The sequence below is a fragment of the Phyllobates terribilis genome, unplaced genomic scaffold (assembly GCF_046119375.1).
Source record: "Phyllobates terribilis strain yellow unplaced genomic scaffold, ASM4611937v1 Scaffold_13__5_contigs__length_258822181, whole genome shotgun sequence".
NCBI lineage: Eukaryota > Metazoa > Chordata > Amphibia > Anura > Dendrobatidae > Phyllobates > Phyllobates terribilis.
The window spans coordinates 224,939,390-224,953,534 of record NW_027362773.1 but is presented as its reverse complement, the minus strand read 5'-3'; the positions used below and the strand labels follow the sequence as shown (position 1 = coordinate 224,953,534).

At 43.8% G+C, this 14,145-nt stretch overlaps 1 protein-coding gene across 2 annotated transcripts in view; it reads right to left on the bottom strand.

Moving 5' to 3' along the window:
• The window catches only part of NECAB2 (N-terminal EF-hand calcium binding protein 2), a 304,632-nt gene that overhangs the window by 24,116 nt on the left and 266,371 nt on the right, over positions 1 to 14,145 (bottom strand). For both annotated transcript variants that reach the window (XM_073659318.1, XM_073659319.1), the window contains 2 exons: positions 11,164 to 11,300; positions 2,166 to 2,275 (listed from right to left, as the gene is read on the bottom strand). In XM_073659318.1, the coding sequence (XP_073515419.1) occupies positions 2,166 to 2,275; positions 11,164 to 11,300 (247 nt within the window). The remainder of the gene's footprint in view (positions 1 to 2,165; positions 2,276 to 11,163; positions 11,301 to 14,145) is intronic.

Here is a 14,145-nt window from a genome sequence, read left to right as displayed (position 1 = left end):
GATCCCCCCCGCTGCTGTAGTGAGCACGATCCCCCCCGCTGCTGTAGTGAGCACGATCCCCCCCGCTGCTGTAGTGAGCACGATCCCCCCCGCTGCTGTAGTGAGCACGATCCCCCCCGCTGCTGTAGTGAGCACGATCCCCCCCGCTGCTGTAGTGAGCACGATCCCCCCCGCTGCTGTAGTGAGCACGATCCCCCCCGCTGCTGTAGTGAGCACGATCCCCCCCGCTGCTGTAGTGAGCACGATCCCCCCCGCTGCTGTAGTGAGCACGATCCCCCCCGCTGCTGTAGTGAGCACGATCCCCCCCGCTGCTGTAGTGAGCACGATCCCCCCCGCTGCTGTAGTGAGCACGATCCCCCCCGCTGCTGTAGTGAGCACGATCCCCCCCGCTGCTGTAGTGAGCACGATCCCCCCCGCTGCTGTAGTGAGCACGATCCCCCCCGCTGCTGTAGTGAGCACGATCCCCCCCGCTGCTGTAGTGAGCACGATCCCCCCCGCTGCTGTAGTGAGCACGATCCCCCCCGCTGCTGTAGTGAGCACGATCCCCCCCGCTGCTGTAGTGAGCACGATCCCCCCCGCTGCTGTAGTGAGCACGATCCCCCCCGCTGCTGTAGTGAGCACGATCCCCCCCGCTGCTGTAGTGAGCACGATCCCCCCCGCTGCTGTAGTGAGCACGATCCCCCCCGCTGCTGTAGTGAGCACGATCCCCCCCGCTGCTGTAGTGACCACGATCTCCCCGCTGCTGTAGTGAGCACGATCCCCCCCGCTGCTGTAGTGAGCACGATCCCCCCCGCTGCTGTAGTGAGCACGATCCCCCCCGCTGCTGTAGTGACCACGATCCCCCCCGCTGCTGTAGTGACCACGATCCCCCCCGCTGCTGTAGTGACCACGATCCCCCCCGCTGCTGTAGTGACCACGATCCCCCCCGCTGCTGTAGTGACCACGATCCCCCCCGCTGCTGTAGTGACCACGATCCCCCCCGCTGCTGTAGTGAGCACGATCCCCCCCGCTGCTGTAGTGAGCACGATCCCCCCCGCTGCTGTAGTGACCACGATCCCCCCCGCTGCTGTAGTGACCACGATCTCCCCGCTGCTGTAATGAGCACGATCCCCCCCGCTGCTGTAGTGACCACGATCCCCCCCGCTGCTGTAGTGACCACGATCCCCCCCGCTGCTGTAGTGACCACGATCTCCCCGCTGCTGTAATGAGCACGATCCCCCCTGTTGCTGTAATGAGCACGATCCCCCCTGTTGCTGTAGTGAGCACGATCCCCCCCGCTGCTGTTGTGAGCTAGCAACTACCACATGTTGCTAAAAAATGGGATAATATAATTGTTTAAAATATTGCGCAAATTGCGCTGTGGGGCAGTGACATCGGGATATGTCCCAAGTACCGGAGAATAAAGAGATAAATGTCCTAAATAAGGTCAGTAACAAATATATTCATTAAGAAGAGTGGTGCTATTTCGCTTCATACACATGGAGGTGTGATGTAATGTCCAGGTCCAAGTGAACACCGCTTGCAGCCATACAGATAGTCGGAGTAGCGCTAAACTCTGTCTCCTTATAATTGCGGTATGCTGTACTCGCTGCTGTCCTGAAAGACCCTGTGGGTCTGGATTACTGACCTTATGCTGGTGATGATGAGGGTGATAGTTCTTTCAGTATTACATGGATGGGTCGGCTTGATGGTGTGTAAGAACGTGCTCCACGCTGATTCCTCATGGCTCCGTTCCTACATCCTCACCTTGTGACGTCACTAATCAGGCTCAGCAGGTCACGGAGCTTCCGGGCACCATCCTATCATCCGGACATACTACCCCGTTTGACCCGATCGCAGGTTAACGCTGCCAGCTGGGGCGCCGCCTGAGCAACAGCGCAACAGAGCAACTTGGAACTGGCCAATACATCACACCTCCATATGTATGAAGCAAAATAACACCACTCTTCTTAATCAATATATTTATTACTGACCTTATTTAGGACATTTATCTCTGTATTCTCCTGTACATGGGACATATCCAGATGTCACTGACCCCCAGCGCTATTTGAGCAATATTTTAAACAATTCTAATGGAGCTTTGCAATAAAATATAAGCCGTCAGTCCAGACTGCACTTCATCCATCCTTCGTATTGAGGGAATAAATAGAATATAATGAGCTTACTGCTTTTTATGCTCTTCCTCAGCTCCTTGGTGGAACTCCTAGTTGTGGGGTACGTGGGTAAAGGATCTTCATGCCACCCATCAGTCATTCCTGGTCCCTTATAACAGTGTCTGCAGAAGAAAAGTCAACAGTAAATATAGGAGCCAGATCTACAAACCCCATTAATCCAGGCACTGCACTTTGCACCAAGCCTTCTCTGGCTTTTCTTCTGTTTTTATAGATTAGGTAATTCTCTACTCTTCCTCCATGGTGACTATGATAGATCATAGCAGAAGCAGCTCAGAAATAACGTTCCTGTAATTAGTGACAATATTAAATATCCCACTGAGCATAAAACCCCAGTAGTTTGCCAGTAATGAGGCTGCATGTGGCACCGAGAGCTCCACAGGCTGATCCTTCATGTCCACTGGAAATATCTAGATCTACCCAGAAGGGACAAAATGCAGATTTGTAGCAGGGAACACATTTGTCTAGGCATTTGTCAGGGTCAGTGGCTGTGCCCGAGAGGTCAGCAGATTAAATGCTTCATGTATTACTACTGTATAGGAAGCGGCACCGGGTAATTTATAGGTAGCTGGTTATTAAAGGCTGACAACAGCTGAATCATACTGTACATTACTCCCGGTCCAGGAAACATTTCAATATGAGTTACCTTCGGCGGCACGGCTTTCAGATTCTTTAATATTCATAAAATCACATTACTTTTCCTTCTTACTCTATGTACTCTACAATATCACAGTACATTTAAAGGGAATCTGTCTGCAGGTTTTGCTATGTAATTCGAGAGCAGCATAATGGAGGGGCTGAGACCCTGATTCCAGTGATGTGTCAATTGCTGCTATTTTAAAACAATCCCTGTGTTTGCTCTGCTGCAGATCTAGCAGAGCTCTAAATGCTGAGCACTGTATAACCCCGCCAACACAACTGATTGGCTGCTTCCTGTGTACACTGAGCATTGACATAAAGCGGCCAATCAGTGGTGGGGGCGTGGTTATACACAGCAGTTGACTAGGAGGCACGAGACACTTAGTCCTGTAGTGACAATCTCCTGCTGATTAAATACTGATTTTATTGAAAGAGAAGCATACAGCCCAGTACGGGACACTCCTGGTTTCAGGCTCTCAGCCCCTATTCATGCTTTTCTCAGGTTAGATAGCAAAAACCTCCGGACAGATTCCTTTTAAAGAGGTTCTTCCCTTAACTGTGCTCAACTTTTTCCACAAACCAATGGTGGGACACCCACTGATCAGAAAGTTATCACCTATCCTGCGGATTAATGATATATTGTTTTTGCTAGACAAACCCTTTAAAGCAGTATTCCAGTCTCCAAGATCCTTTCCTATACGTAGTAGCTGAAATAATATTACCAAATTCCTCCATTTAGAAATATAGTATAGTTCTTCTGATTCACTATATCATTTATCCTATGTGCAGGGCATTGCAGTAGCTTAGGTATCCATGGTTACGACCACTAACAATGAACTAGCCGTCACTATGAGTGGTCATATCCATGGATACCCAAGCTATTGATATGCACTGCACATGAGGTAAGCGACATAGCGAATCAGAAGAACTACGTTTTTAATTGGAGGTATTTGCTAATATTATTATTACACCTGCTACATATTGGGATAGGATTTTGGAGATGGGAATACCCCTTTGAGTCAAGTTAAAAAAAACTGAATAAAGCACTATTCAATTTTATTTTTGTTTAAATGATACATTATTTAATAAATTCCAAAAAGTTTAAAATAAAAGTTTTAAATTCCAAGTCCATTTAAAACTCCAATCTAGGGCATCTGAATCACAAAAGTAGTAAATATGACCCCTTCATCACAGCCCAAAATGAATAAGGATCCACAATCCTGAACAAATATAGGCCCAAACCAGACCCCATATAATAATGTGGATTCCACAATAGACCCCTTTTTACTAAAACATAACCGAGACCAGACTCTGTAGATATTTACTCACTGCCGCATCAAGACATTGTATACAGCCGCGCCTGGCATAGGTGAGTATTTAGTCAGTATGTGGAACTTGGGTGACTTACCACCTTAAAGAAGCACTCCCATTAAAATGTTTATCCTCTTAATATATTGCAATCACATTATACAGCACTATGTACTTACAATTTCTCATTTTCCCTTTCTACCTAGTTACTTCTTCTCTTTTCCATTAGGTCTATGATATCACATGATTATAAACAGACTAGCTGAATCCTTCTAAGCTCTATGTGGAAACAGGAGGTCACTTTTTTTTCCAGCATGAGTCATCAGTCACTGCAAAAGTCCCTGCCAGGGGGAGGAGCGGAGCAGCTGGTTCAGGAGCTGAAGAGGGGGATGATGCATGCAGAGACAAGAGACTTTCTGTATCTACATAGAGCAGAGAAAAGAATAAATTAGCTGGGTAGAAAGGCAACATGAGCAACTGTAAGTACACAGTGCTGTATAATATGATGACCGCAATATATTAAGAGGATAAAAATTTGATGTAAGGAGTGCTTCTTTAAGCGTGGTACCACTTTTTCACGAGTGGCCTTGACATTCAAGGAGAGCAGACACGCAAATATGATAATGCGTCAGATAAAAAAGAAGTTTGATCCACAGAAAGAATTAAAGGGGTTGTCCAGTACTTTAGATTACCCCCCAAATGTATCCCCCCAGGGCCCCTAAGGATTTTTGTAATTAGCTTACGTTGCAGATATTGCCTGTGAGCGGCGCTATCACTGGCCGCTCAGAGGCAGCAAGTGACCCCGGCTGCAGCCGGCGCTGACATCCGCTGATGTCATGACAAGTGCTGGCAGCAGCCGGGGGTCTCTGTCTTCTGTGTTCCACGATGGATGCCAGGCTGTGGGCGGGGTTACCCCCTGCGTCACACCCGGCATCCACCGCGCGCTCTGCCTCTCCCCATTCATTGGGAAAGTATGTGGTGGATGCTGGGTGTGACTCGGGGGTAACCCCGCAAACAACCCAGCAGCCACCGCTGGGACCCCAGCGCTGAGTCACACCTCACTTGTCGTGACGTCAGCGCGGGGTCACGTGATGCCTGTGAGGATAGCGCCACTCACAGGCAATATCTGCAACGTAAGCTAATTACAAAAATCCTTAGGGGCCCCGAGGGGGATACATTGGGAGGTAATCTAAAGTACTGGACACCTTCTTTAAACTAGGCCTCCTATTATTGTGTCGAAGGGAAGTATTTGAAGGTTATGAGCCTTTGTGCAAAAATTTAGCTTGGGCCTGCCAGCATAACTTCTCTTCGTGACTATATGCCTTGGCCAGACCTGTAAATTTCAGCTGCATTGCTGGGTCTCACAAGTGACTCATTCATGCAGCACTAGCAGCGCAAACAGTGTTAGTGCGGTGATCAATTCTCCACCTAAGCCTTTGCATCAAGTGCGTGGGGAAGTTGAGGACCTGGGTGGAGCTTTTTCTTAGGCTGTATGCGCACGTTCAGGATTTGATGCAGAAATTTCCACAGCGTTTCTGCATCTCCTTGGCATGAAAAACGCTGCTGAAAAACCGTGTGGTTTTGACGCATTTTTGATGCGTTTTTGAAGCGTTTTTGTACATCAATGAATGCTGTTTGGAGCTAAATAAAGTTATTTGGTGGGACATTGCTTTTGCATTACCATCAGAAGTGGGGTGAGTATATTGGTCAATTTAAATGATAAAGAATGTGTGAGCCAGGTGTCAGCTAATCCCATTTACCCAATCTCATTAGCATTTCCATTCATGTAATTTCTGGGGCAGCTGTGAGCTGTTATTTTTAGCCTAGGAAGGTGCCAAAAGGCAAACGTGTTCCCTGGCCAATAATAGCATCTCACAGCTGTTTCATTAGCTGCTACGTCCCCACGAACCGCAACAAGCAGCATATTTTTGCTACATCCAAAACGCGGTGTTCTAATGTCGCACTTTTGTTGTCGGTACATGCGAATCCACCACATAGAATAACACTTCAATCGGTCAAAATCTGCAGCGGAGACTAGCGTGTCCACTACAGAAACTGACATGCTGCGGGTGAGTTTGGGTACGTGGACACGATCAGGAGCCACTGCAGGTTTGACGCTGCGTGTTTATACAGTGTCAAATCCACAGCATCCAGATGTTACAGCATAGTGGATGGCATCTCTAGAAATACCGTTTCCACTATGCGTGCATCAGAGGCTTGCTGCTGTTCGTGGGGATGTAGCGGCTAACGAAACAGCTGTGAGATGCTATTAATGGCCAGGGAACATGTTTGCCTAATGGCACCTTCCTAGGCTAAAAATAGCAGCTCACAGCTGCCCCAGAAATTACATGAATGGAAATGCTAATGAGATTGGGTGAATGGGATTAGCTGACACCTAGCTCTTTTGTTTGGTGATGACAAGGTGTCAATCAGACCTCTTCATCACCAAACCTAATTAAAGTAAAGAAAAAAGTTAAATAAACACACGGACACAGAGTAAACACTCTATTTGAAATACAACAGACACATTCTTTAATCATTTAAATTAACCAATATACTCACCTCACTTCTGACGGTAATCCAAAAAGCAACGTCCCACCAAAACTTTATTTAGCTCCAAAAAGCATTCATTGATGTAAAAAAACGCTTCAAAATACGCATCAAAACCGCAGTTTTTCAGCAGGATTTTTCCTGCAAAGGAGATGCAGAAACACTGTTTAAGTTTCTGCTTCAAATCCTGAACGTGTGCACATAGCCTTAATTGGGAAATCTAAAGTAGTAGCAAATAAATACTGCAGTATAGGTGTAAATTTGCCATAGATAGCTAGGAAAGTTTATGGTAACATCCTTGGGATCTAGAGTAAAAACTATTACAGGGATTACCCACTACTTCAACAACCCCTTCTCAATCTGTATGTCTGACCCCCAAAAATAATAACACCTATACTGGTGCGGTGTTTGCGCCATTCCAGCTGTGTTGGTACTGGCTCTTCCGGAGATTGTGTGACATTATGTCAAGCGATCCCTGCTGCAAATCAGCGGCCACTTCACTCTTTCCGCCTGAGTAGCTCTCATTTCCTCTGGATGTATACGATTTGTCCAAAGGAGGGGAGTGTTAAATCAGTTGAGCGCTACCACACATCTTATGTCACTCAGCCCAGTTCCACATTCTCTTTTGTTTAGGTTCTCAACAGCCAATAGAAAAGTTGAAAGGATGATCTATGGTGATCTTACACCCCATAGTCTCCCCCTATGATAGGTACACTCTAGAGTAGTTGAGGTGAGGAATGGCACATCAGTATAGTGACAAGGAAGCTTTAAACCTAATCAAAACCTTTACATTCATTTTTTTATTGTTTATTTACTTACACGCAGTAGTTCAGTGTGTAGAGAGGGGAAGAAGCATTCAGGTCATCAGGGAATGCAGATCACACAATCTGTACTATATCAGGATTTCTCAATATTTACTATTTTGGAATAAATTTATAAGTTAATAACTTTTTTTTGTATCTCCACTACAGATCCGTAGTACACCTATGAATAATGGGAAATTCCTTGCATCTCTATCTCTTATTACTGGGACACTTCATCGCCTCTCTGCAGTATGCACAAGGACAATTTTACAGCACCTGACAAATAACACTCTATAGCTTGAGGTGGTGAGGAGTTTTGAGATTAGTATTTTTGGTAAAAGGGATTTACTATTTAGGGTCACATGGTAAAATATTTCCACACAGATATAAATCTTATGATAATTATCAATAATTAGATTTTATTGTCCAAATCCTATGTGCCAGACCTAGAAAAGAAGAGGCCACAGACTTAGCTGAAGTCAATGAGTGCTATTAATGGAGATCGTTCCAAGAGACCGTTGTGTCCTGAATAGAAGTGGCATTTTTAAAATCTCTCGGCAGTTACGCTCCAACAGTTTCCATGGTTACACGGAGCGATTTTCATCTCTATGGAGACATATGACCCAGACAAACATAAAACTCTTGTCCTGTATGCCGCCATATCTCAGGTACTTTTGTTATCTTTGTTATTCTCAAAAAATGGCAATCATCGTACCCGTTACCTGGTGTTGTTTTCCTGTGTGCCCATCTAGTTCACTTTTAGCAGTATCAGAGCGCTCTGACCTATTTTGCTTGATACTAAGCATCTCTGCAACTTTTCAGTGTCTGTATATGTCATCTTCTTCTCCATTAATCATTGGCTTTTACTGTGCCGGCACCATTTTTACATTCACCTTTGAATTTCCTTTACTTTTTGGAATTAATTCATCAAAATTTTACTCCAGAAAACTGATGTAAATGCTTTAAAAAGTCACAAAAGTTTTGCGCAACTGGGAGTTATGCAAAACTTTTGTGACTTTTTGCGTTTTCTTGCCAGTTTGACTCAGCTCTGCCCAAATAGGTGGAGATGGGCGGGACAGGGTCAGGGTGAAGAGCGATGATGTCAGTAACATTACTGCTCTTCACCATCACCGGGTCTCGCTCAGCGCAGCGAGAGCCAGATTTGAGGAACATCGTGGGAAGAGCTGGACTACGTCAGACATAAATTGATGAATGAGGGACAGTGTCTTGTTTTTATTTTTCTCCATTTATGTTTTTCAGGTTTCCATTTGTGGACTAGGTCTGACCTGCATGGGATTTTTTCTTTTTAAATACATTGGTGAACCAGGGGAGTGCTTATTTAAATAAAGTACTGTTTTTTGTGTGCTTTTTTTTATTATTATTAGATTACTAATGGGGGTGCCTGATAGACACCTCTCCATTACTAACACCAGGGCTTGATGTCAGCTGTGTTTTTGTACAATTCACAGCTGACATCAACCCCATGCCCCAGATTGCCAACACACCAGGGCATCGGGAAGAGCAGAACAAAGCACCAGAATTGCCATACCTAATGTGATGCGCCACTTCTGGGGTGGCTGCGGGCTGGTATTTTTAGGCTGGGAAGGGCCCAATAACCAGGGACCTTTGCAGCCTGATAATATCAGCTCTCAGTTGTCTGCTTTACTTTGGCTGGTTACCAAAAATGGGGGACCCTACGTCAATTTTTCATATATTTATTTATTAGGTTAATCTATGTACAGTAAACTACACACGCAAGACACCAATTATATTATATCTCCGTGATATCTATTTATCTATCTATAGAGAAAATTGAAGCAGCACATATTGCAAAAAAAAAACCTCATGGTGTAAGCCTCCTGGATTAACAATCCTATAATCCGTGCAATTACTTCATAAGTTAAATATTTTTTTTATTTTGATAAATCAGACTTTTATAGACGCACCAGAATCAATGGTTTTTTTTTTATTTATTTTTAAATGGGAAAAATTGGGGTAAATCAAACATGTTTTTATATAACTTTTTTTTACATTTTTAAAAACTATTTCTTATTACTTTTTAGTCCCCTTAGGGGACCTCATCCTGCAATCATTTTATTACTTGGACTATGTACTGCAAAATGCCAGTTGCAGTTTATGGTACAAATAATGATTTGTGAAGACCATCCTGTTAGAAGCAGGTGCCAGCTGTATTATACAGCCGGCACCTGTCCTGTATTGAGCAGGCTATTATATCCTGGGAAGGCAAGATGTAAAACCGATTTTATGGGACTTTATTAGTAATTACCTATCGCTAGGATATTTGGTCAATATCAGATAGTTGGGGTTCCAACTCCTGGCACTGTCACTTATCAGCGGATTGATGGCACCATTAAGCATGGGAAGTGGCAAAGCCAAGTACATTGCTTAGTGGCCATGTATGTTATTGCTAGCTTTTCTTCATTCACTTGTATAGGAGAGAGCTTGTACTATTAATCACAGCCACTACATAATGTATGCGCTGTGCTACTTCCAGTGCACCACCAGACATCTTCAAACAGTTGATCACTGGGGGTGTTGGGAGTCAGTCGCCCACTGATCTGATATTGATAGGTCATCATCAATAATAAAGTCCTGGAAACCTCTAACATTTAGCATTAAAATAAAAATGAAACAATGTTTTTTTGATGGTCTGATGAGCTTTAACCTAGCATTCAACTCACATTACCATAATCTGATGTCCTTAATCCAGTGTCCAATTCCCATGCACCATTGATACATTTTGTGCTAGCTTGTTAGGGCCTCTCACTAGGCCCAAAAACATTAGAATATCCAAGAATCCCGAGGCACCATAGGATAATCCTTACAAAGTTAGATATTTATGTCATAATATCAAAAAAAATCACAATAATAGGAAGACCAGGCAAAGTTTTGGCCATATCTGGCCTTTCTCAAGCCTCAAACTACAGCTATGATATGGCCGAAACATTGCTTAGTCTATTGCTTTACTATTATGGAATAAAGATCTAACTTTGGAAGGACTATCCTCTGGTGCCTCAGGATTATTGGTTATTCCATAATCTGATGTCCTGTTGTCTTGAAACCTAAAAAACCCATTTCAAGAGCTAGCCAATGTACCGTACATCATGTATATTTCCTGTGAGCTCTTGTGTAGATGTTTTAACTTCCTATTTCACAAGAGAACAGACATTCTCTGCCTGCATTGTGGTAATACATCCCTTTTCTGCCCTGCAGGAAGGTCCGGGGAATTTACAATTTTGTGTAATGCTCAAAATACAGGTGTAGCTAAAGGGTATGCTGAAGTAGTAGTCGCCCTCCGGCCCAAGGGCCTGTGCCGGAGGGTGAACAAGGCCCTTCTTCCACATAAGACAACCAGAATACTGAGCAGCTTGGCTTTGCGGTGACCTGACGTGACATACTACTAGCACAGAATCGTCATGGTAGATAGTAGCAGTCTAGCCTCTCGGAGACTTTCTTCAGCAGGAGGTAAAGAACATCAGCACTGCAGCCATATACTGAATACTACTCAGCATATACGTCGTCTGGTGATTAGGAACTGGCAAGGAAAGACTACAGGCTAAATTTCGATAATATTACTTTATGGAATTTCTATCTGTGCAATATAATACAAATATTAACTAAAAGTAATAAAACATCAGTCTGTCTCATTAACGCGTTTCTAGACAGCTCACCTGATGGGATTAGTTTGCTCATCTATAGCGTCTACGGCACTCTCCACAGAGCTGAGAAGAGACTGGATCTGATTGGCCGTCTCCTTCAGCAAAAACCGGGTTACAAACTGGTCCACATTGGTGCCCCTCTCATACACCTGTGGAGATAAGATGGCGATGCGATAATACTCATCACTAGTGGTGGGCAGAGGGTTTCAAGGCCTGGCACTTCCAGGCAACATATCACATCTATGAAACAAAACTTTTTTGCTGGAATCAATAACATACTCTCAGGCAGTGACGCAGGGGGGAGAGGTGGATGGCGCCATCCCCAATGTTTCTTGCATGTAAGTGGTAGAGGTCTCGCTGAATGTGGCTCGCGACCACCTATCAGACTTTAATGTGGCTCTCAAGGTACGAAAGGTTGGGAACCACTGCTTTAAGGGCTCAAATAGAGGCAGCCACATAGAGGAAGGAGGCATGGCATTTCCTAGTAGGTACTGCCAGATGCGGTTTTACCATAACATCACTGAGAACAGCATTCTTTCACACGATGTCTACAACATTACAATGGTAATTTGAAGTCCAACTCCTGGTGGTGTAAAATCCAATAATCTTTACTATTAATCCATTTAAAATATAGAACGTACAGACAAATTTGGGGATTTTTGAATATTGCTGGACAAATTATCATTGGACTTTATGGAGTATGTCTGGAGCCTCACTGGCTTTGTCCGTCCACCGGCACTTATCACTTGCTGGATCAACACATACAGCTCACCGCGGCTTGATGCGCATCCAAGAATACTATTCATTTACACATTACAAGAATCATACGCTACTGAACAAAGGAAAATCTTACCGATAAACCTTGTTTCAGTATATTCTAACCCACACATGTCAAACTCTGGCCCGTGAGCCAAATCTGGCCCACAGGGTGGTTTTATTTGGCCCGCGACACTAGAACCACCACCCCTATGTGAGGCCCATTATACTGTATAGAGGACTATGTGGGGCCCATTATTCTCAATGGAGGACTGTGTGGGGCCCATTATTCTGTATGGAGGACTATGTGGGGCCCATTATTCTGCATGGAAGACTTTGTTGCGGCCCACTATACTGTATACTGGTTAGCCCAACACTTTGTCCAAGTTTTTCCATTTTGGCCCTTTGTGTGTTTGAGTTTGACATCCCTGGTCTAACTGGAGAGTCTCTTTACTGTGAAACTATGTTAACAATAAGTTGCATAAGTTGGCTTGTGTCTCCATTTTCTGAGACTCATTTTCTGGAGCTGTAAGAGGGCTTGTTTATTGTGTGTCAAGCTGTAGTTTTTATTGCTATCAATTTGGGGTACATAAGAGGTTTTATTAACTTTTTATTGTTTTTTTTGGTGTTCGCTGGGGTTCTCGAAAAATGGCAATTCTGTTGAATTTTTTTCTTTACTTTACCATATGGGCTAATACATTTTATATTTTGATAGATTTTAACTCTACAAAACTACACTTTTATAAAAAAAAATTCTAAATTAAATTTTATAACAACTTTTACACCTTTTTTAGTTTTTTAGTTAACTTGCTGATTGATCGAACACTTGTTCATTATACTGCAATATTTTGATACTCCAGTATCTGTTAGAGGCAGGTGCCACTTGTATTACCGTTCTTCAGCTCCTGAGCTTGTCTCTTACACCTGTAACCAATGTAGGACTTGCATATACATTCTATGTCAAAATGGGGTTAAAAGGCAGAAGGAGATCCTCTGACCTACATCTCTTGATTAGAGAAGGTCTCTCACTCTGGAGGACCTGTGGACTAATTCATTCTTTATTTGCCCTATGGTGGCACTCCAAAGACACTGAACACTCAATTACTACTAGATTTCTCAGCAGATACAACTGATCTCTAAGTGTCTCAGCACAGGGACACACTATTTTTTTGTTGTTGAGGGATGCTTTTAAATAGGAGTAATCCTCAAAAGCAGTCAACACTATTTGAGCAATTTCCTGATGTTATCTTTGAAGTGGCTCCAAACTGCAGAGCATCTCTTAAAGGGAATCGATCAGCAGGATTTCATCCCCCAAACTATTTATATGCACATATCATTGTTAGAATTGATATTCAAGTTAAGTTAAAGGACTTTTATAGATCTGAAGCCTGTGTCACTCCAGCTCTATTTTCGGTCGCCCACCAATCCCACCTGCTTGACTAAAACACTCTATATGCTTTGTGACTTCAGACACAAAAGCCATCAGTCAAGCAGGAGGAGATGGTACTGGACGGGGAATAGAGCTGGAGTGACAGAGGCTTCAGATCTAACAGTGCCATTTGTATATCAATTCAAACACTTATTTCTCAGTAATAGAGAAACGGACTGACCATGTAAAGATATTGTTGTACTTATCTATGAAAGATCTACATGTACATATAAATAGTTTGGGAGGGTGAAATCCTGCTGAGAGATTCTCTTTAGCATGGATAGTTCAGTATTTCAATAATACCTTGAGTGTCAAAGATGTAAAGCTTCTCCTTGTGGATAGCACAAAGAAGATGTAGGGACACTTATAAGTTATGCAATGCTCATCTAGAAATGTAAATATGCAAATAGCCTTTTCACAGAGGAAAAAACTAGGGATTCTAGTGCCACTTTGTAAAGCCTCCTTTGGCGACAATCCAAGCAGCAAGTCGCTTTGGATAAGTCTCTATCAGATTTCCACTCTTGCCACTGAGATTTTTGCTCATTCCTCAAGGCAAAACTACTCCAGCTCCTTCAAGTTAGGTGGTTTAGGCCACAGCCCCACTATCAGAATTTGGTCAGTATTCTTTCTCAGGAGTGGGAGCCAAAACCAGGTGAGGAACAATCAGAGAAAAGGTATAATAGAAACAAGTCACCAATTCTGCATTTATCACTCACTCCTGGTTTTGGCTCCCACTCCTGAGAAAATATACTGACCAAATACGGATAGTGGTGCTGTGGCCTCACTCTGGGGAACAGCAATCTTCAAGT